Source organism: Motacilla alba, chromosome 1 (assembly GCF_015832195.1).
Source record: "Motacilla alba alba isolate MOTALB_02 chromosome 1, Motacilla_alba_V1.0_pri, whole genome shotgun sequence".
Taxonomy (NCBI): Eukaryota; Metazoa; Chordata; class Aves; order Passeriformes; family Motacillidae; genus Motacilla; species Motacilla alba.
In genome coordinates this window covers 562,978-586,944 of record NC_052016.1, presented here as the reverse complement: position 1 = coordinate 586,944, position 23,967 = coordinate 562,978, and the positions used below count along the sequence as shown (strand labels likewise).

The window sequence follows — 23,967 nt, the reverse complement described above, 5'->3', positions numbered from 1 at the left end:
CTGCTATGCAGCTTGGCAGCCTTTGGCCCTCTTCAGGTGCACGGCTAGAGTAGGACTGCAGGCTTGTTTTCTCTTTTGCTGTGTGTGAGTGGAAGTTCAGGTCCTTCTGCAGGCTCTGCTTTCCCTTTCCTGAGCACGCTGTTTCTGCATTCCAGACTTCTTGGGCAGGACGGAGATCCGTGTGGCAGACATCAAGAAGGATCAGGGTTCCAAGGGACCGGTTACAAAGTGTCTCCTTCTGCACGAAGTCCCCACAGGAGAGATCGTGGTGCGCCTGGACCTGCAGCTGTTTGATGAGCCTTAGGAGAGAGGGGCCAAAGTCAGAATCCAGCCGGAGTTTGCTGCGGGATGTGTCTGCAGAAGCTGTCACCGAGTCCTTGCTGGTGTGGCATGAAACTACCGCTCGCCCTTCACACGTCAGAGGGTTATCAAAGCAAACAGGAGCATCTTTGTGCCTTGATAATTCTCACTGAACACACGAATCCCAATTTAGTGAGGAGATCTCCCTCAATCTCTCTGTGTGGAACTCGGCGTTGGTTTCCTGGGCTGGTGAAACAACCCTGTTGTTCCTTGTGCTGCAGTGGGGGTGGCTGGCAAACCACATGGGCGGCTGTGCTTGCTCCAGCTGCCCTGCTCTTTAATTCCCGTGGAGGAGGCAGTGTGGGTGTGTTTTGGAGGCTTTCTGATGGTTTTCCCCTTCAGGAGTTCTGTGCCTATTGCCTAGCAGAGTGGTGTGTAAATGTGAGCGAATGGAGGGAGCAGTTTTGCAGCGGGAAGATCTTTGAAGGTCTTCATGATGGTACTGAAAAGACTTAGAAAATAAATAGTCTATATCTATAAACAGAGAAGATTCTATTAACATACCACTTCATGACTCGTGTTGCCCCTGAAAATAAAAGCTGTCCAGGCCTTCTGCACAGAGATGAATTGCACTCCAGCAGAGTCCAGCCCTCAGTCCCTTTGGAAGTTGCTGTTGTCCCCAGGGCTGTAAGTGCTGGGGCGGGAAGCCAAGGGTGAGGCAACAGAGCCCCGCTGGTGTCGTGTGTACCTCCCGGGTGCTCCTTCACTGCTGCTGCTCCCAGGCTGAGCGAAGAAACAATCGTGGCTCCAGCTCGGGAGTGAAGGTCCGGCCTGCAGGGCCTGGTGTGCACAGCAGCGGGTGTGCCCAGGTACAGAGCTGAGCCGTGCTCACCTGTGTGCAGCCAGGACACGGGGGCTCGGGGCAGCCCTGGGGGCTCAGGGCAGCTGCTGGATGTCACCACAGAGCTCGTGGCGCTGCAGAGCGGGGAACCCAAAGCCATCTGGGGAATGCCAGGGCTCTCCATCCCTTTCACTCCATGGATAACAACGTCCAGTCCCTGTTTGGCAAAGCTCCCGGCTCCGGGCGGGCACAACGTCTGCTTCCCCTCAGGCACACGTGTGAGTGCCCTGCTGAGTCTGGCCTCGGGGGACAAAACATCCCCGAGAGTCAAATTCCTCTTTGTTCTGCTTGGATCCCTTCTGTTCATGCCCTGCCACGCATCCACTGGTATTTTTGTAAGGACTTCATTCCGGATGGGAGGTGCCAGCCCGTGTCATTCGCATGTGAACGTTCTCGTGGAGCTGTTGTTAGGTTTTGGTGTTCCTTGCATGTCCTTTCAGTACTGGTTCCCACCTCTCCTGTGTCGGCGGTGTTCTCTAGCACTCCAAGTCTTATTGGTTTCCATTAGGAAATTAGGATATATCCATAACAGGTAGGTAGATCAGTATGGTAATAAGTGTAAACTGTGCTGGGAAGTGTCTGTGTATTATAATTTCCTAAAAGACCACTGTAATGTTTCAAGCAATGGGAAGGAAAAAAATGTATGTTGGAGGGACAACAAAGTTTACATTTCATACTTTTCAGAATCGCTTTATTATTTATTTATTGAAGATAGTGTAGAATTTTGTATCAGAAATGACAGACATACTTATGTATTTTTTGAAACAAAACAGAGATACACACTTTAGTTAGAAACTTTCAACTGACCACATTTTAGAGGGAGTGTGACTTCCTAGGCATGCATTTGTTTACCACTAACTGGCTGAAAACACGATTAAGAGAACTTTAAGTTTCTATTTTTCAATGTTGTTAAGAAAATTGTTTCAATTAAAATATGTAAATAGTACTAAACCCATGCTTTCCTAATTCCATATCAATACATTTTATTAAATATAATGTATATGAAAATACACATTGTTGTGGTAGGATAAAAAAAGTGATAAAATCTATTACTGGAGTTCCATTAAATGTCATTGTCTAACCTTTTATTGCTGTCCTAATTTTACTCAGTGCTGCCAACAGGGTGAACGTTCATTTCAGTGTTTCACGAGTAGCATCACTCTGTTTGTTAATAGTGTCATTCCACCAGCATCACTTACAGTGACAGCTGAACCGGCCAACAGGACAAAAACAGCTCGTGGCTGGAATGCAGGAGCCTTGGGCAGGGCTTTGGAGGGAGCCCCAAGGAGCTGCACCTGCCTGAGGCTCCTTTGGTGCTGGAAGTGGGGGACCCTTCACTCAGGACCCCCTCAGACTGAAACCCATGTCACGGCCATCAGAGAATGCCAGAATGCTTTGGGTTGGAAGGGACCTCACAGCCCACCCAGTGCCACCCCAGCCACGGGCAGGGACACCTTCCCCTGTCCCAGGGTGCTCCAAGCCCCATCCAGCCCTGGGCACTGCCAGGGGAGTGCTGTAGCGGCCTGTAGGATTGCCCCATTTTGAGGACCTGTGACAGAACGAGCACGAGCACCTTCCCAGTCCCACGGCTTGGGATGTCCCACTGCCCCTGGGTGCCCAGCACTGCCAGTGCCAGCAGGGGTTACTCAAACGATGAGGACAGGCTGGAGTTTCGCTCACAGAGATCCAATGGATCCCTCATCATCTTCCAGTGCTAAAGGGGAAGCTCATGCTGTCCCTGTGCACGGAGGACAGGCTGTGTCCATGCCCTGGTGACAGCCTTGCTGCCCTTGGAGCTCGGTGGCACACCAGACAGAACTGTGCTTCCTGGAGCCACACAGTCCCCAAATCCCTGGTGCTGGCACAGCCCTGCCAGCCCAGGCAGTGCCAGCTGTGCCCCACGGCCACCTTGTCCCCAGCCCAGAGCACTCAGTGCCACCTGCAGGGGACACCTGCAGGGATGGGCACTGCAAAGCTCCCTGCCAATGCCACACGCTTGGAAGTGCTGTAAAATACAACCACCCCCAGGCTGGCCTTGGCTCAGAAATGCTGAGAGCCTGCCTGGGGCAGAGCTGCTGGAAAGCCAGGCTGGAAAGCCGGGAGAGGCTGCTCAGAGCTGGGCAAGGGACTGGGGCACCTGGGAGACAGAGCCCGGCTCTGAGCTGACACTGAGCCAAATAGCTGAGTGACTGCAGCAGGTTTTTTTCTAGATGCACTTAGTTATTCAGTAATTTCTCAATGTGAGTTTTTATGAGGGCACTTTTTCAATGCTCATTTTACAATTCTTTTACCCTTTAAAAATAATTCGGTCACTTTTCGTTACGTGTGAGGAGGACTGGGGTGGGAAACATTGTGGGTGATGGAGTTTTTTCTTACGTGCATTCTCAAAACTGAGATGTGACAACTCCGGACTCTGACTCCAGCAGCAGTGCCTGGTTCCAGACTGCTCTGCTTGCCACAGTGAGATCTCAGTTCATTCAAATCCAGCAGTCAAAGCCCTTGAAACAGGGAGAAGCTGGGAACCAGGAGAAATTGCTTTGAGGGTTTGCCCCGTGCTTGCATTCCATGTCTGCCCTTGCTTTGTTCAGCCTCTCCTCTCCTGTGTTTCGTGCACATTGCTGTATCCAGAGTTCAGAACATGCTTGTAGATACAGATGTGATTATTGTACATACAGCACAAACCACAGCTCTGTTGCCATTGTCAAATCACAAGTGAATCTCTCAGAAAAGCGTTTAAAGGCACCTGGTTTTGTTTGTTCATTTAAATATTTTAAAAGAAGGAGTGTCCTCAGGAAATTATTTTTCTGTATGTAGGATATATTTAGGATCTCATTAAAAAAATAAAGAACTGCAGTGAGAGTCTGTTAAATGGCCCTCATTACTTGATGGCGTTGTCAAAGGCTCTGCTGTGACATGGGTCAATTCCTCGGCTGCCTGTAAAGCTGCCCAAGTGTCACCGTCCCCGGAAAATCCCACCCAGTGCCACCCCTGCCATGGCAGGGACATGTCCCCTGTGCCAGGCTGCTCCAGCCCCAGTGTCCAGCCTGGCCTGGGGCACTGCCAGGGATCCAGGGGCAGCCCCAGCTGCTCTGGGCACCCTGTGCCAGGGCTGCCCACCCTCTGAGAGATGCTGCCCCCTCCTCATCTCCCCTTGGCTTTTTAGTGCATATTTTGCTTTTTGTCAAACAAATGGTATGGATTCATTTCCTTTTCTTTTTCTCTTTTAAGAAAAACCAGAGTAAAATTCTACTGTCTGTAGAATTTGTATGAGCCTAAAAATTATGAAGGATTCTAATTATAAATTATAACAATTATAACAATTATAACAATTATAACAATTATAAAAAATTGTCTGGCAATAGAAGATAAAATTACCCTTTCTTTCAAGAAATTGCAATTAATTTGTATTGTTCATTTACAGCACATTTAACTATTCCTCAGGGAAATATCTGTACTGTGAAGATGGCTCCTTCTGGTTTCCAAGGCATTTGTTACAGGTGTGCATCAGGCAGCACTGTTTCTCATAATGCAATTCTAACTGACTTCAGTTGCTGTGAATGTTTCCTCAGTCACTCCTGGTTAAACAATTCTATTTACAGACCAGGTATAACTAAACAAGAGTCCCTAAACTGTGCCCCCCTGCGTGAGGCCTGCTTCCAGCTGTGGTGGCACAGCTGGTGTGGGGCTGTGCAAAGTCAGACGCAGCTGGGGCTGGGCTTGTGCAAGGGAATGATGCAAGAATAAATGCAAATGATGCAAGAATTACCTTTAAAGTTTACCTGTGTGCTGTCACATTTCTGAGAAGTGCTGGACAAGAGGGAGATGGAGTCAGGAAATCTGCAGATGAGTCGCTCTTCCTTCAAGCTCCGATCTCTGCTCCTGGCACAGGGACAGCACCCAGGGATCAGCTGAGCTGGGCCTGGAGAGATTTAGGGTGGGTTTTAGGGCAAGGCTCTTCCCCAGAGGCTGCTGGCACTGCCCAGGCTGCCCAGGCAATGGGCACGGCCCCAAGGCTGCCAGAGCTCCAGGAGCCTTTGGCCAGCGCTGCCAGGGGTGCCCAGGCTGGGCTTGCTGGGCTCTGGGCAGGGCAGGGGTGGCACTGGGGCATCCCTGGGGCTTTATTCCCACTCAGGATATTCCAGAATATTCCATGACTATCTATGCTGCCAGCACCTGCCTTGCTCTCAAGGTGGACCAGGCACAGACAAGCACAATTGGAAAAGGCAGCATTTTTTATTAACGTCCTGTGATCGCCCACCCTTAAGGGGAAGGAAGCACCCAAGAATCGTAACAGCTCAAGGAAAAAAGCAACAATAAAAGCCGAAGCATCCACAAAATAATCAAAAACTTTTATTAAACACTTATGACTATTTTCATCTATGTATTAATATTTTGTTAATTTGACTTATTACTACACAACTGCTACATTAATCCCTGACCACAATAAAAACACATGGCAGTGGGTTTGTGATAAAGGGGAAGGGTGAAAGGGCAGAGAGAAGGGAAAAGATGAGTTAAAAAGGGACAGACAGAAAGAAAGAAAGACAAGGAAAGAAAGGGGAAAAGAGATCATCACTCCTGGCTCCAGCATTGTTCCAGCTGATGGGATGTCACCCCTAACCCTAACCCTAACCCATGAAACATTTTCCTCTTAGAAAAATGAACAGGGCAGCTCTACGTGCAGACCAGCCTGACTTCTGTCAGCCCCTGGGCTCACACACAGGAAGGAAAACTGTGGGCTGTTGAGCTGCAATGGGATGAAGAGTTTTCATTCTGGACCAGGAACTGCTGGGTACCAGCCCTCTCTCTGCAGCAAATTGTTCAGCTTGGCAGAGGTGAGACATGTCCTCACTGCTCTCACAGCAAGCACTTCAATCACAGAGTGCAGCCTTAAACAGGAGAGGTTTGTCTTTCCTCCCACTCCCTGCTGCCTCGATGCAGAGCTCCCCAGCCCACCTGAGCCGTGATGACCGAGCACAGCCCCACCATGGCACATCCCCTCACAGTCCCACCATGGCACATCTCACAGCTCCACCGTGGCACATCTCCCCACAGCCCCACCGTGGCAATCTCCCCTCACTGTCCCACCATGGCACATCTCACAGTCCCACCGTGGCACATCTCCTCACAGTCCCACCATGGCACATCTCCCCTCACAGTCCCACCATGGCACATCTCCTCTCACAGTCCCACCATGGCACATCTCCTCTCACAGTCCCACCATGGCACATCTCCTCACAGTCCTACCGTGGCACATCTCCCCACAGTCCCACCATGGCACATCTCCCCTCACTGTCCCACCATGGCACATCTCCTCACAGTCCCACCATGGCACATCTCCAGTCCTACCATGGCACATCTCCTCACAGTCCCACCATGGCACATCCCCTCACAGCCCCACCATGGCATATCTCACAGCTCCACAGTGACACATCTCCCCACAGCCCCACCGTGGCAATCTCCTCTCACAGTCCCACCATGGCACATCTCCTCTCACAGTCCCACCATGGCACATCTCTCCTCACAGTCTCACCATGGCACATCTCCTCACAGTCCCACCATGACACATCTCACAGTCCTACCATGGCACATCTCCTCACAGTCCCACCATGGCACATCTCCCCACAGTCCCACCATGGCACATCTCCTCACAGTCCCACCATGGCACATCTCCCCACAGTCCCACCATGGCACATCTCCTCACAGTCCCACCATGGCACATCTCCCCACAGTCCCACCATGGCACATCTCCTCACAGTCCCACCATGGCACATCTCCCCTCACAGTCCCACCATGGCACATCTCCTCACAGTCCCACCATGGCACATCTCCTCTCACAGTCCCACCATGGCACATCTCTCCTCACAGTCTCACCATGGCACATCTCCTCACAGTCCCACCGTGGCACATCTCCAGTCCTACCATGGCACATCTCCCCTCACGGCTCCATCCCCTCACGGCTGCGGCGCCGCTCGGGCGCCCCCTGGCGGAGAGCGGAGACAAGCGGGACCCTCTCCCACCCTGCTCCCTTCCCTCTCCACTCTTTCCCCTCTCTCCCTCCTCCCGCCCTTCTCCCCATCTCCCCCACTCCCCATTCCACCACCCTCCCGCCCCGTCCCCTTTCCTCCCTTCCCGTCTGTCTGTCCTTGAGCGCGGGGTCACAGCCGCGGCCCGTCCCTCCTCTTCCTGCGGTCCCTCCTCTTCCTGGGGCCGTTACCGGCCCGTTCCCGCGGGGCCGCCCGGCGGCACCAGGTGAGCCGGGGCTGCGGGTGCGGGACCCTGGGCAGCAGCGAGGGCGGGACCGGGGCCGGCTCCTGGGGGGCCCGATCCGTGCCCCCTTCCCAAAGGGGATCGCTCGGTTCACGCTGCCGGGGAATTAACCATCCTTTCCCAGCCGGGTTCTGTATATGGTTCTTAAGAACAGGTTTGTTGAAATCGGGGCTACCGGGTTATGAGAAAGTCACTTTCGGAGCAATAATTGAATTTTAAAAGTGTGTTTATTGGTCGTTCTCTTTAAGTAGTAGTTACATGGGGTTTTATGGCTGTATGAAAATTAGTAGTTATCTTATCTGGTAGAATGAAATCACTGGGTCATAAATAAAAGGTGTTGGTGAGCTCCGTTATCACAAGCTGGCTGATCAGAGCCAGCTGAAAACATTAAGGACTGATGCAGTCCCAAGTGCTTGTCCTTTTCCTTCTCTGGGTTAGGGCAGAAGGGCAGTTTGGTTTGTGCAGAAGACATAAATGCTGCTTATTCTTTGATTAACCTTGAGGAGTTGATTTGACCTAGTTTTTTTTTTTTTTGGAGATGGAGTGAGCAAAGGAGGTGTTGCCTTCTGTGCCTTTAGCTCCACTGATCCAGCATTTCCCTAAGGATTTCCATGAATAAAGAGGAGCTGGCTGATGTGTAACTGGTGTGTCCAGTTAGTGTTATATACTTCTACTTTGGTTTTACATAAGGACTGACTCTGTCACTTGCTGAGGTGCCCTGGCTGTGTCCCCAGATAACCCAGGATCACTGGAATTGCTGACAGAGTGACACACTGACTGCTATCGATCTGTTCTGAATTCCAGGTTTATTCCCCTGCCTGGCACCAGCGAAGGAGGGTGGCCACTGCTGGGATACAAAGGCTGACCTAGTGAATCTATAACCTGATGCTGATCCAGATGATGCTGTGAAATACCAGTAATGTGCTGTGATGACCTCCTTTGCCAACGTACCAGGTTGTAGGTCTTGATCCAAGGGAATAGGCAATTGAGCTGTTGCTGAATGTAGGTACGGAGGAGAAGGGAGGGATTTGTTTCAGCAGTTACTGCTCAGCACCAAGCAGTGCAAAACAAACCAGGAAAAAAGTAAATTGTGAATTAATTTTCGTTTACATTGTAATACTACTACTTCAGTACTAATTAATTAGAAATGTAAATTAATGACTTTAAGCTTAGGGAGGGCAGGGTTAGATGGGGTATTGGGAATGAGGAATTGTTCCCTGGCAGGGTGGGCAGGGGCTGGGATGGAATTCCCAGAGCAGCTGGGGCTGCCCCTGGATCCCTGGCAGTGCCCAAGGCCAGGCTGGACACTGGGGCTGGAGCAGCCTGGCACAGGGGAAGGTGTCCCTGCCATGGCAGGGGTGGCACTGGGTGGGTTTTTTCCAACCCAAACTGTTGTGGGATTCTGTGATTTCAATATTAGTCTGTAAAAGAAAAAAAAAGAGCTGTTAATTTTAGTAGGGATTTCTTTAATACATCAGGCCGAATATAAGACTTATGCCCTGGAAGTTCTTTAAAAAAAAGGATCTTTAACATGGTTTTTGTCCAAATGTGTCTGTAGGTTCTTTATAATGTAGCTGCACCTGAAGAAATCCCCAGTGGCTTTGTGTCATGCTGAGCACCAACATGGGACACTGTGTCCTGGGACGGGGAGCCATGATTCCAAGGAAGCTGAAGCCGTTCCTCTGCAGGATGTTGTCGGGTTACAAACCCAAAAACGATGTCAAGGACTCTTACAAAATCCTGGAGCTGGAGGAAGACTGCTCCCTCGACGACGTCCGAAACTCCTATCACAACCTTGCCAAAAAATACCACCCGGACAGCAGCTCCGGCATGGCCGATTCCAAGGCCTTCATAAAGGTGGAGGAGGCCTACAGGGTCGTGCTCAGCGACCTGGCGGCCAAACAGAAATCGGACCCTGGCGAGGAGGAGGAAGACCAGTTCAAATCCAAGTCCCTGCAGCACAGGCACTACCTGAGCTTCGAGGGCGTGGGCATCGGCACGCCGAGCCAGCGGGAGAAGCAGTACATGCAGTTCCGCGTGGACCGCGCCACCGAGCAGGTGCTGGAGTACCGGCAGCAGCGGCTGGAGAGCCGCTACGCCGGCAGCGACCTCAGCAGGGCCCAGGACGTGCGGCAGAGCAAGAAGGTGAAGATCACTCAGGCCGTGGAGCGGCTGGTGGAGGACCTCATCCAGGAATCCATGGCCAAGGGAGACTTCGACAACCTCAGCGGCAAAGGGAAGCCTCTGCAGAAGTTCTCGCACAGCCCCCACATCGACCCCATGACCCACAACCTGAACAGGATCCTCATCGACAACGGCTACCAGCCCGAGTGGATCCTGCTGCAGAAGGAGATCCGGGAGACCATCGAGCGCCTGAGGAAGAGCATCGTGGCCTCCAGGAGGAAGCTGGGGGAGCCCATGACGCTGTCGGAGCAGAAGCAGTGGGGTCGGATTTGCGAGCAGTTCGCGGAAGACATCAGGAAGTTGAACAAGAGAGTTGACAACTTCAACCTGGTGGTGCCCATCCTGAGCAGGCAGATGGTGCATTTCAGCACCGACAAGGAAATCCTGCGAGCGCGAAAGACTTACGAGGCTGTCGTGGAAAAGGTTTCTGATTCAGACAGGAAGGAAAACGGGGGGGAAGAGAGCAAAAGGTTTGGGTGGAAGTCTTCTCTCTTGAAGTGGTTAAAACTTGCACCGAAATAATTTCACGCTAATTCCTCTTGTCAAGGTTTTGAATGCACTTTATTAATGAAATATAGCACTAGAGAAATTTCAGGTTCGCTGAAAATGTCAAATCCACGCCGTTACCCTACTTGAAGGAAATTTGGTTGTGTGATGAGCATTTGCGTTATAAATAATTGAGTTGTTTTTAAACATTATTAAATGAAATGCGCCAGTTTGGGTTGTGGTAGAGTTACTTTTTCTCATCGTTAGTCTGGGGCTGCGTGTTGGGTTTGGGCTGGAGGCAGTGCTGACCATTCCAGGGTGTTTTTATTGCTGGGCAGGGCTGGCACAAACGCTGAGCAGCTGCTGGCTGGCTTAAACCACAGCAGCAACAAATCAGTTCTTCTCTCGCAGGCCATTCTCCTTCTGCTGAAATGCAAATTAATGCTTCACTTCAGCACAGTAATCACTTTTACAGGCTCTTCTCACTTCAAAGGGGAAAGGGAGGCATAAGAAAAACACACTAAAGTGGAGGCAAACGTCTTGCTGGGCCCTGTTTGACCTTTGCTCTCTTGTTTCAGTACTTACAACTCATGAATTTTTGGCAGTTTCTCTGCATGTTTTAACCTCTTCAAGGTTAAATTCAGTGGCTGTGAAGGGAGGGTTCTGGATGTCTTGGCTTGGAATGTACACGTGCACAAGTCCATTTTTGCGTCTTTAACACGGAAAGAGGTCTTGGAAATTTATTTATTGGTGAGCACCCCCTGCCACGGGCAGGCTGTGTTCCGGCTGTGTGTATGAATGTTTATTTCCATAATTTATTCTTGTTTGTAATGAAAACTGTCAATTAAAGATACTTTTCTGAAGGTCCTTTGACGTAGTACTCACATTTTGTTTCGCGTTAGGATCTGCAGGAATGGGATCAGAATTGCTGTTCAGACAAATCCAGCGGGAGGTTTCAGGAGCAAATCCAGCTCACGGCTCGAGGGAAAATAGAAACCAGTCTGCAGGAAATGGGACCCACTTTGGCCCACAAAGAAGGATCAGCACTTGCAGTACCAGAGGTGCCATGAAGGGTGAATCAGCAGACTGAGGGATTTTTGTGTTCCCATTAAAACCACTCGGGTTTAAACGGGGCAGGTGTGACCTGAGCCAGGCACTTTAAATCAGCCTTGCACTGGCACCATCAAAACCTGCCAGGCACAGAAATCCACTTCTGCAACATTTACAGTGACGATGGAAAAAGTAATTTCCACTTCAATGTTCCCCAGGTGTTCAGAGTTCAGTGTTCCAGGGCTTGTCTGTAATTTTGTTGCTCTTAAGAGCAGTGTTTAGTCAATACTTAGGAATATCAGCTACTGCACACGGAAAATCCAGGAGAGAATGGTCTTCGGAAGGAATTCTTCTGGCTGGCACTGGGTTGTGAATTTGAATTTGATAAATGTTTTGTGACTGTGAAAAAGGGTGCAGTCATTGCTGACCCCGTTTCCAAAACCACGTTGCTTATTCCCAGAACTTCCTATTTGTTGGTGTAATGACCACGTGCCTTGTGGCTTGAAAGGCTTAAGGGACATCCTAATTTGAAGAGAAAGATTGTATAGGTATCTAATTTTATTATATTATTTATATTAATGTGTGTATAATTTTATATATTATGAAGACACAATATTTGAGGTATCAGTTTTCCTCAGGGCGAGGAACCTGTTTCTTGCCCAACAGGACAAGTGGGAATGGCTTGAAACTGAGAGAGGGATTTAAATTATTGAGAAGAAATTCTTCCCTTCTCTAGGCACTGTAGATGTTGAGTCCTGCTGAGGATTCCTCTGTTTCGGAGCAGTAACATCTCGGGATGAAGGTGGAGATACAGAGAAGGCTCTGAGGAGGAGGAATAAAGGAGAAGCAAGAGCAGGGCATCTTGTAGAAGAAATATATAAGAGATGAATCTTTATTGTGAGGGAGCAGGGCGTGTGGTGTCTCTGGGCTTGATGGAGCACAGCGTGTACCTGTCAGTTAAGGTTCAAAAAGGAAGCAGAGAGGACTTTGAGCACAATCTGATTCTTTCAAGTCCAGGTCTGTGAGATGTGCCCTCTAATCTTCAAAAGGCTGACTTGGATCCAGTTCTTTTCTTTGCCCAGGGCTTTTATTCAACATCTGTCTTTTGGCATTTACATGTTTTGCTGTTTTAGATGGGCTGTGTTCCACAATGCGTTTATTGACGTGTTTGTTACCCCCACACTGCTTGTCCTTCCAAACCAGGCCACTCCGTGCCTGATCCCATGAATTAGAATTTATCCACGTTTATTAATTCTGCTTAGCTTCATTAAACCAGACACCGGAGTGAGGTTTAAGAGCATTTAGGGGTGAACATTATCTGTTCCAACATGGGAATGACGATACTGTGCTGTTCCCGAGGGGAAGTGCCCTGGGGCCTGAGGGGGCTGTGAGGGTCTCTGTCTCCAGAGAAAACACAGCCAGAGCACACAGCCTCCAGCTGCACCGAAGGAAAATACAGGCTGCACAGCAGGGAAAAGCTTTCCCAGAAAGGGGATAAAGCTCTGGAATGTTCTGCCCGGGGAGGTGGTGCAGTCCCCATCCCTGGGTGTGTTGAACACAGCCTGGATGTGGCACTGGCTGCCAGGGTGCAGTTGAGGTGAAAAACGCCAATCACTTGTTTTTAAGATTTTAAAAGTTTAACGATAATTAAATGGTTCTAAAAATAGCAATATCATTAGAGCAATAAAAATATGAACAATTGAGTTTACAACAATACAAAAAGAGTTACGGACGGTCCAGATGCCTTTTCTGGGCAAAATAAGCCCGAAAAAGGACCCACGTTAACAGAGGATTAACCCTTAAAAAAAACAGCCTGTTGCATATTCATACACCTCATACATGAGGCATAAATTCCATTCCAACAAAGGATTCTGGCTGGGCAGCTTCTTCTGAATCCTGACAGCATCTCCAGGGCTGAGCGAGGCAGGAAGAAGTTCGTTTCTTCTGATACAAGAGCAATAAATTCTCTTTCTCTGAAAGATTTCGGTGTCCTGTGGCTGCTGTCTGGTGCGAGTACCTCATTCCTTTCTTAAAAAAAAAAAATCCCACATACATAGTTCCTATTTTAACTACAAAAGTTACCTTTTGACTACAAACTACATTTACCATACTGTTAAAATGTTACTACAGCCCTACTAATCAATGCAACATAATACATATTGTAAATATCTGCGTAGAGCCATGTATTATGCACTTTTCAGAGCTGTGGTGTCAGGGAACAGGCTGGACTCGATGATCTTGAAGGTCTCTTCCAACCTTGCCATTCTCTGAGGGGCGGCCATGGCGGGAGGGGCCGTGAGGGGGAGGGGGCGTGGCCTGGGGAAAGGCGGGAGAGCGCTGGCCCCGCCTCTTCCCGCCCCGCCCGAGCGGGAAAGGGCGGGGCTTACCGAACGTGGCGCCGCATTGACCAATCACGCCGCTCCGTCCTCACCCGGCCCCCGGCCGACGCGCAGCGCTCGGTTCTGATTGGCCAGAGGGCGCGTCAGTCAGGGGGCTCGGTGCCCTCAGGCGGAAGCGTCTCGCCCGGAGCGGGTACGTGCGGCCGCGCCGGGCCGGGCCGGGCGGCACCGGCACCGGGACAGGGACCGGGACAGGGACAGGGAGCGGGATGGGGAGCGCGAGAGACAGCGGCACCCGCACCGGGAGGGACCCCCGCGCCGCTCCCCTGGGACACCGGCGCGTCCCGGATTGTCCGGCCCTGAGGACGCGGCGCCGCCGCTCCGCGGGGTCTGTGGGGGAAGTTAAAGGAGAAAAGGCCTCGATTTGTGTAAATAACAATGTACAGCGAACCGCTGTGAGCTGCGGGCTCGGGGCTCGCCGTGCCCCGTCACGGCCCGGCGCCAGCGCGGTGCGCTCGGAGTGCTTGAGGCAGAGCCGCCCGCGGAGGGTTGCGAAATGCGGAGGGGTTTCATCCCCTCCCTCCTCGAGTGCTCAGACTTTAGCAGCGGTACAGCCTTGGGGCCGAGCAGCACGTTGCCGTGAAAGGGATAAACCGTGGATCGGGTTGGGTTGGGCTTGGAGGGACTTTAATGCCACCCAGTGCCACCCCTGCCATGGCAGGGACAGCTTCCCCTGTGCCAGGCTGCTCCTCGGTGCCCAGCCTGGCCTGGGCACTTCTGTAAGGAATGGGAATATAATTAATGTCGCTTTTTAATAAGCTTGCCACACAGCCTTGTTTTTGTGTAAATTAACTTCAAACTTCCTTTCTTTGCTCTTGTCTTTCTGTAATGCTTAAAAATCAGCAGAGCCCAGTGCTGTGGAATAGGGAGAACTGAAAGTGAAAGTGCTGGAAATCACTGAAATAGGTGGGAAAGTGAGAGGAGGTGTTACAGAAACGTTCATTAAGCCCCTGATATGCTTTTCATCCTCTGTGCATGTGGGGAAATGTGTGACCTAAAGGATATTCTGATGAGTTCCCTGTGGAAGGTGCATCAAGGAAAACTTGAATATCCTTCATGCCTTAAAGTTTCTTCCCCTTCTCCTTCCGTCTTTTCCTCCCTTTGCCAACAGGCAGTTCTGTTCTTTACCAACCCAGTGATATTCCACATTTAGGCATTCTTTTCCTGCAGACTTTTCGGATTTCCTTGCGAGTGCTCTCAGTGTTTTGCTCAGGTGAAATCAGCTCCTTTGGGGGGAGAAAAGCCGATTTCAGGTGAAAGCGCGGGGCTGCCGCTGTGTTTTCTGTGTGCAGAGCAGAGCGGTGGGTTTGCTCTCCACGCTGCCAGGGGTGGTTTTTACAGCTCCAGCTCTGCTCCAGAGTCTCCAGTTTGTTCCCGCAGATGTGGTTGTGTTTGCTGAGGAATGTTCCTGCCTGCCCTTGGGAGAGGGGAGGAGGCTGCTGGTGGGAAGGGCGTTGAAGGGCAGGAATGGCGAGGGCTGAACCTGTTTCCTGCCTGGGAGCTGTGAGGCTGGGAGAGTTTAAAGCAGAGAGTGAGTCCTGCACCTTTATCCAGGTGGGAAATTCCAGCTGGAGGCATCTGCTCCTGCAGAGGGGTGTGTGCAGGCAGGCCCCTGGGCTGGCAGCTGTCCCTGTGTCCCTGCTAATCCTGCTGGGGACAAACCTCAGCCTGACTCTTGTGCTGCCCGTGGAACCTCAGCTTTGCTGTGGGGCTGGGATTTTAATTGCAGTTTATTGTGTTCTTCTGCTTTTTCTAAGGAATTATGGAGAATTATGGGTCATGGAATGTTTGGGCAGGGAGGGACCTGAAAGCCATGGCAGGGACACCTTCCCCTGCCCCAGGCTGCTCCAGCCCCAGTGTCCAGCCTGGCCTGGGGCACTGCCAGGGATCCAGGGATGGAATTCCATCCCAGCCCCTGCCCACCCTGCCAGGGAACAATTCCTCATTGCCAAGATCCCATCCAGCCCTGCCCTCTGGCCCTGGCAGCCATTCCCTGTGTGCTGTCCCTGCATGTCCTGGGAATTGTCTCTCTCCAGGTTTCCTGGGGCTCCTGCAGGCCCTGCAAGGCCACCCTGAGCTCAGCCCAAAGCTTCTCCTGTGCAGCTGAACAATGCCAGCTGTGCCAGCCTTTGCTGCCAGCAGAGCTGCTCCAGCCCTCTGCTCATCCTGGAGCCTCCTCTGGGCTCTCTGCAGCAGCTCCAGCTCCTCCCAGGGCTGGGCCCAGGGCTGGGGCAGCTCTGCAGGGGGGGAATCACCTGAGGGGCACAGGGGCACAATCCCAATCCCTTTCCTACTTCTTCTTCCCCAGCCCAGGACACCTCTGCCTCTCTGGCTTCCTTCATGGCCCTTTCATCTCACAGGGATGTTCTGCTGAGCTCCCTTGGCTGATCTCTCCTCTCCCCTGTATCCGTGCATTCCTTTTCTCTGCCACATTCAATCCAGGATATTTTAGCTGGATTTCTTGAACACCTTGGGAGGAGTTGCCCACTCCTTTTGGGCTGTCCTTGTGCCAGAGCAGCTGGGGCTGCCCCTGGATCCCTGGCAGTGCCAAGGCCAGGCTGGACACTGGGGCTGGAGCAGCCAGGCACAGGGGAAGGTGTCCCTGCCATGGCAGGGGTGGCACTGGGTGGTTTTAAGGTCCCTCCCAACCCAAGCCAGTCCATAATTCCCTGTTTCCCTGCAGCCACTCCCAGGAAAGGCCGCTGAGCTCCACAGTGGGGCAGCAGCAGGAGCTGTGAGAGCTCCAGCGTGGGTGGGAGGGGAAAGCAGGAATTGCTGCAGGACAGGGACAGACACAGCTCTGAAGAGGAACAGAGAGAATGGAGCCATTTAAGAGTGGAAAATGAGGAAGGGCCTCAGGAGCAGTTGTAATTCAGCTGAGGGAGCTGGGAAGGGGCTGGGGAATTCCTGAGGGAGTTGGGAAGGGGCTGGGGAATTCCTGAGGGAGCTGGGAAGGGGCTGAGCCTGGAGCAAAGGAGGCTCAGGGGGGCCCTTGTGGCTCTGCACAAGTCCCTGCCAGGAGGGGACAGCCGGGGGGTTCCCTGTGCTGCCAGGGAACAGGGACAGGAGCAGAGGGAACGGCCTCAGGCTGGGCCAGGGCAGGCTCAGCTTGGCCAGCAGCAGGAATTTGCCCATGGAAAGGGTGCTTAGGCCTTGGCAGGGGCTGCCCAGGGAGCTTTGCAGTCCCTGTCTCAGGGAGTGTTCAGGAGGAGTCTGGGTGTGGCCCCTGGGGACACATTTCAGGGGTGGTGCTGGGTGGGACTGGATGATCTCGAAGGCTTTTCCCACCCTGATGATCCTGGAATTCTGCAGGAGCACAGCAATTCCCTGTGGAAGCTGTGGGATGAGCAGGGATCTGACCAGCACCAGGGAAAGGTGAGAGGAGAATTACTGAGGAGAATAACCAGATGGCTGAGCCCAGATGCTGCACAAATTAAAACAACTCTGGAATCTGAAGGGGCATCACAAGTGTGGGTTTCTGGAGGGCAGTGTTTTGGATCGTGTTCCAGGAGGTGACCTGTGTTTGTAGTGTAGACAAACTGTTTATGGATTGTTTTTTATTCCACTTCTCCTCACTGCTGTTATTAACCTGAAAATGTCCTCCATCAGTCTGTGCTGTCCCACAGTTGTGAAGGACATTTTTGTTAGCCTCTACCAAATGGCTGGAAATGAATTTTGGCAGGTTGGGAAATGCAGCAGTTGACAATACTAAAGCAAATTAGAATGGTGCTGAGAGCAGCTGTGAGTCAGTTAATTAACCTTGCTTTCCTCTTCCCATATTTAAGGTTCCCTGTGACCTTTTCCATGTGCAGCAAGACCTTCTTTAGCCTCAGAACCAGGGTTAGATTTGCTGAGTTGGGCTCTTTTTCTCTGTGCTAAAAAGGCACTAAATCATATCATCTGTTAGATTCTAAATCATATCATCTGTTAGATTCTAAATCATATCATCTGTTAGATTGGGGACTGGAAATATTGGGGTTTACTTGAGACTCCTTGGCGTGGCTTAAGGACCAAGTTCTGCCGTGAGCTTTGGCTCGTGTGGTGATGTTCTTTTGTGGTTCTGTCTAAGGGAGGTTGTTTTGTGAACATAGCTCAGTGCAGCATCAGTAGAGTTTGTCATGCAATGGTTTGGGTTGGGATGGCTTTGAAGCAATCTGGGGCAAATTCCCCTGGAAGGTTCTGTATAAAAACCTGAATTCTGTAAAAACCCCCAGACCGTAACTCACGAGAGTTGTCCAACATCTGGAGATGTTCCTGGTTGATCCTGAGAATCTGCCTGGAGCAGGGGCTGGGCAGAGTTAAAGGGATAAAGCAGGGATTTATTAAAAGGCCTTTAAAGGGTGCCTTTAAAGGGTGCACCTTGGGCAGCACAGGAGCCCAGCCATGCTCCAGCCAAGGTGGACTCAGAGTCACGAGTTTTCACACTTTTGTAAGTTCTGGTCCATTTCCATCTTGGGGTTAATTGTGCAGTTACATCTCTTGGTGAGGCAGTCCCATCCTCCCAGTTTGCTCTCCTCAATTCACTGTTTCCACTCTTTCTGGGGCTGAAGCTGCAGCGGTGTCCTTGGTTCTGGGTTGGAAAAGGATTGTTTTGTGTGACTGAGCTGGGAGGAGAACTTGCTGACACTTTATGTGGAGTTCAGAGTCACACACTAGTGTGGGGGTCCAGTTGTTGGTGTCTCTGGGTCTGGACTGAAGGCACTGAGGCAGTAATTCATGTTCAGACTCAGGTGTTTATTATTTCTTATTAGTAGAAGTCTCACTACTGTGAGTTTGGCAGCTTTTCACTAGAAGGCACAAAATGGCCAACAAACTCTTGTTCCAAGGTCTTTTAAGACTAAACTATCCAGTTAAGATCTGACACCTGGATTATTTTCCCTTTTAACCCAAGAACTGATCCCACAGAGCCCCAGTGCAGACTGTTCTGCCCAATTCCAAAATGCCACCCAAACCCATGGAGAAGGAAGAAGAAGCATGAAGAAGAAACCCAGCACCACACCCTGTGCCCTCCATCCTGCTGCCACCCACAACATCCTAAACATCCCAAAATCTAAATTTCTCACCCAATCATACACCTGCACTGCTCTCTGTAATCCAACTCACACTTTTGTGGATTCCAGTCTGTCTTGAAGTCTGGGAAGCTTTGTCCATGGATGAGGGTCAGAGTCAGTGCTGCCCTGGGGGTCAGGGCACCCCAGAGCAGGCAGGGAAACATTCCCGATGCCCTGGGTTTCCCAGAGTAAAGCAGTGCAGAGTCTGGGAAACAGGAAAGCTCAAACTGGAGCCACCAGAACTGACCTCCCCTTGGCTGTGTTTCAGGCACTCAGGAGCAGCTGTTGATGGAAGAGTCCGGGAGAGAGTGCTGGCACAGCGGGGCAGCGACAGCCGTGCCCAGGCCGCTGTGAGCCGTGCCCAGGGCAGCACAGCCGTGCCCAGGGTACTGTGAGAAGTGCCCAGGGCAGCGTGGGCCGTGCCCAGGGCAGTGTGGGCCCTGCCCAGGGCGCTGTGAGCCGTGGCCATGGCAGGGTTCCTGGACAATTTCCGCTGGCCGGAGTGCGAGTGCATCGACTGGAGCGAGCGCCGCAACGCCGTCGCCTCCATCGTGGCCGGGGTGCTGGTGAGCCACAGTCAGTCACACTTGTGCCTCAGCTCCTGCCAGTCCTCCCTCTTAGCTTCCCCAAATCCAGCCTGTTCCTTCCGGGGGTCGCTGTGGGGTTGTCAGCAGCGTTGTCACAAGTCCTGTGACGTCGCTGATCGTGAGCCATTCCTGCTCTCCCTTCTCCCCGTGGATCTCTGCACAATTGGGTCTGTTAGAACTGCTCTGTTCTGCACCATCCCCATCTCATGTGTGTCTGGATTCTTGATCTTAAGGGGAACAAGGAACAGGGAATTTCACAGAAATTGCCCAGGGAATTTCATAGAATCCCAGAAGGGTTTGGGTTGGGAGGGACCTGAAAGCCCATCCATGGGCAGGGACACCTTCCACTGTGCCAGGCTGCTCCAAGCCCTAGTGTCCAACCTGGCCTTGGACATTTCCAGGGATCCAGGGGCAGCCACAGCTGCTCTGGGCATAAATTTATCCGTACCCCACTCCTTAATGTGAGCAGAAAGTGTGGCTGATCCCCAAGCACTCCCCTGAGAACAGCGACGTTGGCATTTGTGCAGGCATTGCCCATAAATCACTGTCCAGAAGAATTGGTGCTTGTTGGAAGCCACTCCAGGCAGTGCTGTCCAGCCCCCTGGCCTGGTTTCCCTGGCTGTCCCGTGCCCCCTGGGCTCAGCCCCTGTGTCTGTGCCAGTTTTTCACAGGCTGGTGGATCATGATCGACGCTGCCGTGGTCTATCCCAAGCCGGAGCAGCTGAACCACGCCTTCCACACCTGCGGGGTCTTCTCCACGCTGGCCTTCTTCATGTGAGTGCCGGGACTCATCACAGAACCACCAGAACCTACCCAGGATTTACTGACAGTGTGCCCAGCATGGATAAATCACAGATCCAGGGAATGGTTTGGGTTGGGAGGGACCTCACAGCCCACCCAGTGCCACCCCTGCCATGGCAGGGACACCTTCCCCTGTGCCAGGCTGCTCCAGCCCCAGTGTCCAGCCTGGCCCTGGCACTGCCAGGGATGGAGAATGCAATACTCACCTCAGTATCAAACAATTGACTGCATTTCCCTCAGTTTTTACAATTTTTACAGCTGCTCCTTGCCCAAAAAATTCCTCAAACGGGAGGGGTAACAATAGCCTGGCTTTTGTTGTGGAGATGTAAATAAAAGTAACAACTTTTGTTGAATCATTCAGGATTGGCAAGAAAAAGGGGTGACTTGGGATTTGTGACTACACAGAATGCCAGGGAATTTTCCCAGAATTTGTCACAACTTTAAAAAAAAAAAAATAAGCTGGGGTTTTACTAAGAGCTCTACATTGATTTTCTGTAATCTAAAGTGCTTCTCCTTTTTTGTCCCCAGGATAAATGCTGTATCGAATGCACAGGTGAGAGGAGACAGCTACAGTGATGGATGCTTAGGAAGAACAGGTAAATTCACCCTACAAATCCTGCTGTCATTTACCTGCTGGAGTTTTTTCCAAGTGGTGGTGAAAGAAGTAATCAGGAGATAAGGAGTAGGAGAGAGCTCCTGTGAATTAGTTTCTTTACAGAGTTAACCCTTGGAGATAAGCGCAGCCTTTGGTAGAAAGGGAACTTGGTGAAATTCAGCTTTTGGATGTCTTGGCTTCCTAAACTTTCCCTGCAAATCCTGGAGAGCAGCTGGGAGAAATCAGTTCCTGCCTGGGGGTGGCTGTGGAGCAGCCATTCCCAAGGGAAACATTTCTATTTCCCCTGTGTCACTGCTGTGGGTGTCCCTGGACCTGCTGTCCTCCCTGCTTCCATTCATAATTCCCTTTCCGTTTCCCACGTGGATCCCAGCAGCCTTTTCCACGGGATTTGTAAATTTGGAGGGATTTGCTGCCGTTTGAAGTGGCCTGTGGTGTTTTTTTGTGTGCCATTCACCCTCCAGCTCCAGAGAACCTTAGCACAGGAAAATCTTTTCCTTCCCAGTGACTGAGCAGGTGGATTTTGTCCTTGATCCTTGGGTTTACCCCTTTCCATTTGTGCCTTTCGTGAGGCCGTGTGTTCCATCCTCCCAGAGGAGCAGCTGGATTGCCTTTCCCTGTGGATAAAAATCCACATTTCTCTCTCCCTGCAGGGGCTCGGATCTGGCTCTTCATCGGCTTCATGTTGATGTTTGGCTCCCTCATTGCTTCCATGTGGATTCTCTTTGGAGCATACGTTACACAGAGTAAGTTGGGCTCTTTGCTCCTCTGGGAAAGTGCTTTTCCAGCTTTGGCAGGAAATCCACAGGGATGGAAGCCTGTGGTCTCTGGGAAATCCCAGCCACAGCATCCAGGTTTTGGTCTGAGATTGGCACGGGAGTATCCTGTTAAACCCAGCTCCCAGTGCCTGGAATATCCTGTTAAACCCAGCTGCCAGTGCCTGGAATATCCTGTTAAACCCAGCTCCCAGTGCCTGGAATATCCTGTTAAACCCAGCTCCCAGCAGCTGGAATATCCTGTTAAACCCAGCTGCCAGCAGCTGGAATATCCTGTTAAACCCAGCTCCCAGTGCCTGGAATATCCTGTTAAACCCAGCTGCCAGCAGCTGGAATATCCTGTTAAATCCACCTTCCAGAGCTAAAGAACTGAGTGTTTCCTCTGTTCCTCCTCTGCAGACACTAATGTGTACCCTGGATTAGCAGTGTTTTTCCAGAATGCATTAATATTTTTCAGGTAAGTTACCTGGGCAAATTCCTCTCTTTCCAAGGGGTCTTTCCTGCTTCCATCCACTGATGCTCCTGGAAAAGCAGCTCTGTTTTCTACTCGCTGTGCTGCAGAGCTGAGAAGCAAGGCTGGGTTTGCCATGCCAGGCTCTTTGCTCCCTCGCACTGCTGTCGCTCCAGCTGTCTCTGCTGCCCCTGGGTGTGCAGCTCTGGGATGTGGGTGGCCAGGGATGCACAGAGTTCTCTTTGGAAAATGTCAGTCTCTCACCTGTGTCCTACAGTCCCTTGGCTCCCCTCCCAGCAGAGCCAGCTGGGGGGTTCCACTCCCCTTCTCCAGACTATTTCACACCAATGGCTCAGGTCTCTGACATTCCCTGTATTTCCCTTCCTGGGCTGAGCTTGCAGTTATAAAGACTGAGAATTAATTTTTGTGAGAGCATGCTGGTGTGTTTTGTAACAGCACACTGGATTTATTTCAAATAATGGTATCAAATCTATCGTGTAAGAGTTGAAGATCGATTTGGAGTCTCTCGTAACTCCTCTTAGCTGTGGAATGCATTTTGCAATCCACAGGTTTTGTCGATAAAAGGCACTGAAAGTGTTAAATAGTGTCAATTCCTAGATGAGTCACTGAAAGTTTCACCTCACCTCCTTTCTTCTTTCAATTCCTGGCTGATCCTTTTCCTTGCAGCCCCACAGCAGATGCTTTGCAGTGACCTGGGTGGATGGGCTCTGGGAAATGAGGGATATTCCTGCAGGACAGCAGCTCCAAATCCCCTCTGGGACTGAGAAGGGAAACTGCTGAGGGCAGATTTGTGCCTGAAGTTTTGAGTCTTGTTTAGAATCCCAGAAGGTTTGGGTTGGAAGGGACCTTAAATCCCATCCTGTCCCACCTGGGCAGGGACACCTTCCCCTATCCCAGGTGGCTCCAAACCCTGCCCAACCTGGCCTGGGACACTGCCAGGCATGGGACAGCCTCAGCATGTGGCATTTGGGATCTGATTCTCTGCCACAGGCTGAATATTCTTTCTGATTTGTTCACAAAAATGGAATTGTTTAGGTTTTATCCCAGCACATCCTGTCACGCTGAGCTGACTCACAGGGCCAGAGTGAGACTTGCTGCTCTGGACTCCTGAATTTGATAAATCCCAGGCTTTTCCTTCAGAAGGGCTGTGAAAGTGGGTGTTTGAGCTTCAGCTGGCTCCCACAGTTCAGCCATGCACAGGAAACCAAATATAAACACCAAACCCAAATCCTGACTAAAAGTTCATGGCTGGGTTGTTGGTTGGCACAGGGTAAGATTTAAGGATACTGTTAAAATTACCCTACGTGTGGTCTGATTTTTAATTTCTTTTCTTTTTTTTCCCCTCAGCACCCTGATCTACAAGTTTGGGAGGACAGAAGAGCTGTGGGGCTGAGCTCCCTGCCGGCTTGGTCCATAGCTGCCACGTGGTTCTTGTCTGTAGATAATTCACAGCCCTTTGTCCTTGGTTTGCTTCCCAGCCTGGTGGAACTGAGACGATCCCAGGCTCTGTCCGGAGCTGCTCCCGTGCCAGGACGCTCTGGTGAATTTGAATTTGTACATAGGACAGGATCTGTGCTTTCAAAGGGAAGGGCAGCCTGCCAGGCTCTCCTGCTCCAGCTCCAGGCTTTCTGCTCCAGATCCCTGCCCTCCCTGCAGCTTCTCCTCCTCAGCTCCACGCGTGAGCAGTTAGTGAGCAAACAGGACAGAGCCCATCCCAGAGCAGGGCCCTGCTGGGATAAGAGCTGATTTTAAACATTTTCTATTATTGTTCAGGTAAAAATAAAGTAGATTTTTTTTTTCTTCTTTTGGTAAAAGGTTATGGGTTTTGAAGCAAGTCCCTACACTCAGCGGGTTGTGCATGGCAAAGCAAAGTATTCCTTGAGATGGCTCTGGCACAAAGGACATTTGCTGGCACCACAGTCCTTGGAATTAATTTCATGCTGCTCAGTGTAAGAGATACCAGTTGGTATTTAATGTATTTCCTGATATTAGAATAAAAAAACTCCAACAAACTGACGCCAGTTGTACTTGCTATGAAGAATGAAGGAGTCAGAGCAACGTCTTGCTACTCATGCAG

The 23,967-nt window shown here is 51.1% G+C and overlaps 3 protein-coding genes across 14 annotated transcripts in view; all 3 read left to right on the top strand.

Annotated features, from left to right (window-relative positions):
- The window catches only part of ITSN1 (intersectin 1), a 107,886-nt gene extending 105,599 nt beyond the window's left edge, over positions 1-2,287 (top strand). For all 7 annotated transcript variants that reach the window (XM_038143030.1, XM_038142760.1, XM_038142856.1 and 4 more), the window contains one exon: positions 156-2,287. In XM_038143030.1, the coding sequence (XP_037998958.1) occupies positions 156-304 (149 nt within the window). In that variant the 3' untranslated portion in view covers positions 305-2,287. The remainder of the gene's footprint in view (positions 1-155) is intronic.
- A 5,009-nt stretch (positions 2,288-7,296) lies between these two features.
- On the top strand, positions 7,297-11,008 carry DNAJC28 (DnaJ heat shock protein family (Hsp40) member C28). Of its 5 annotated transcripts, none has more exons than XM_038143347.1 (3): positions 7,297-7,453; positions 8,276-8,425; positions 9,030-11,008. In XM_038143347.1, exon 3 carries the CDS (start codon positions 9,080-9,082, stop codon positions 10,175-10,177), a length of 1,098 nt encoding a protein of 365 aa, XP_037999275.1. In that variant the 5' UTR covers positions 7,297-7,453; positions 8,276-8,425; positions 9,030-9,079; the 3' UTR covers positions 10,178-11,008. The 5 variants fall into 5 exon arrangements, with proteins under 5 accessions (XP_037999275.1, XP_037999519.1, XP_037999608.1 ...); XM_038143591.1 differs by having other exon boundaries at positions 8,276-8,428; XM_038143680.1 differs by having other exon boundaries at positions 8,276-8,473.
- Positions 11,009-13,639: 2,631 nt separating this feature from the next.
- On the top strand, positions 13,640-23,906 carry TMEM50B (transmembrane protein 50B). Of its 2 annotated transcripts, none has more exons than XM_038143981.1 (7): positions 13,640-13,723; positions 18,910-19,207; positions 19,890-20,002; positions 20,558-20,625; positions 21,296-21,388; positions 21,818-21,875; positions 23,238-23,906. In XM_038143981.1, the coding sequence occupies exons 2-7, from the start codon at positions 19,109-19,111 to the stop codon at positions 23,281-23,283; spliced, it is 477 nt and encodes a 158-aa protein (XP_037999909.1). In that variant the 5' UTR covers positions 13,640-13,723; positions 18,910-19,108; the 3' UTR covers positions 23,284-23,906. The 2 variants fall into 2 exon arrangements, with proteins under 2 accessions (XP_037999909.1, XP_037999918.1); XM_038143990.1 differs by lacking the exon at positions 13,640-13,723 and adding an exon at positions 16,709-16,965.
- Positions 23,907-23,967: the final 61 nt, after the last annotated feature.

Excerpts from the sequence above, each read along its gene's own strand:
- DNAJC28 (XM_038143347.1), top strand. The coding sequence starts at position 9,080 with ATGCTGAGCACCAACATGGGACACTGTGTCCTGGGACGGGGAGCCATG.
- TMEM50B (XM_038143981.1), top strand. The coding sequence starts at position 19,109 with ATGGCAGGGTTCCTGGACAATTTCCGCTGGCCGGAGTGCGAGTGCATC. Across the intron at positions 20,626-21,295 it reads TGGATGCTTAGGAAGAACAG|GGGCTCGGATCTGGCTCTTC; the intron begins GTAAATTCACCC and ends CTCTCCCTGCAG. Across the intron at positions 21,876-23,237 it reads AATGCATTAATATTTTTCAG|CACCCTGATCTACAAGTTTG; the intron begins GTAAGTTACCTG and ends TTTTCCCCTCAG.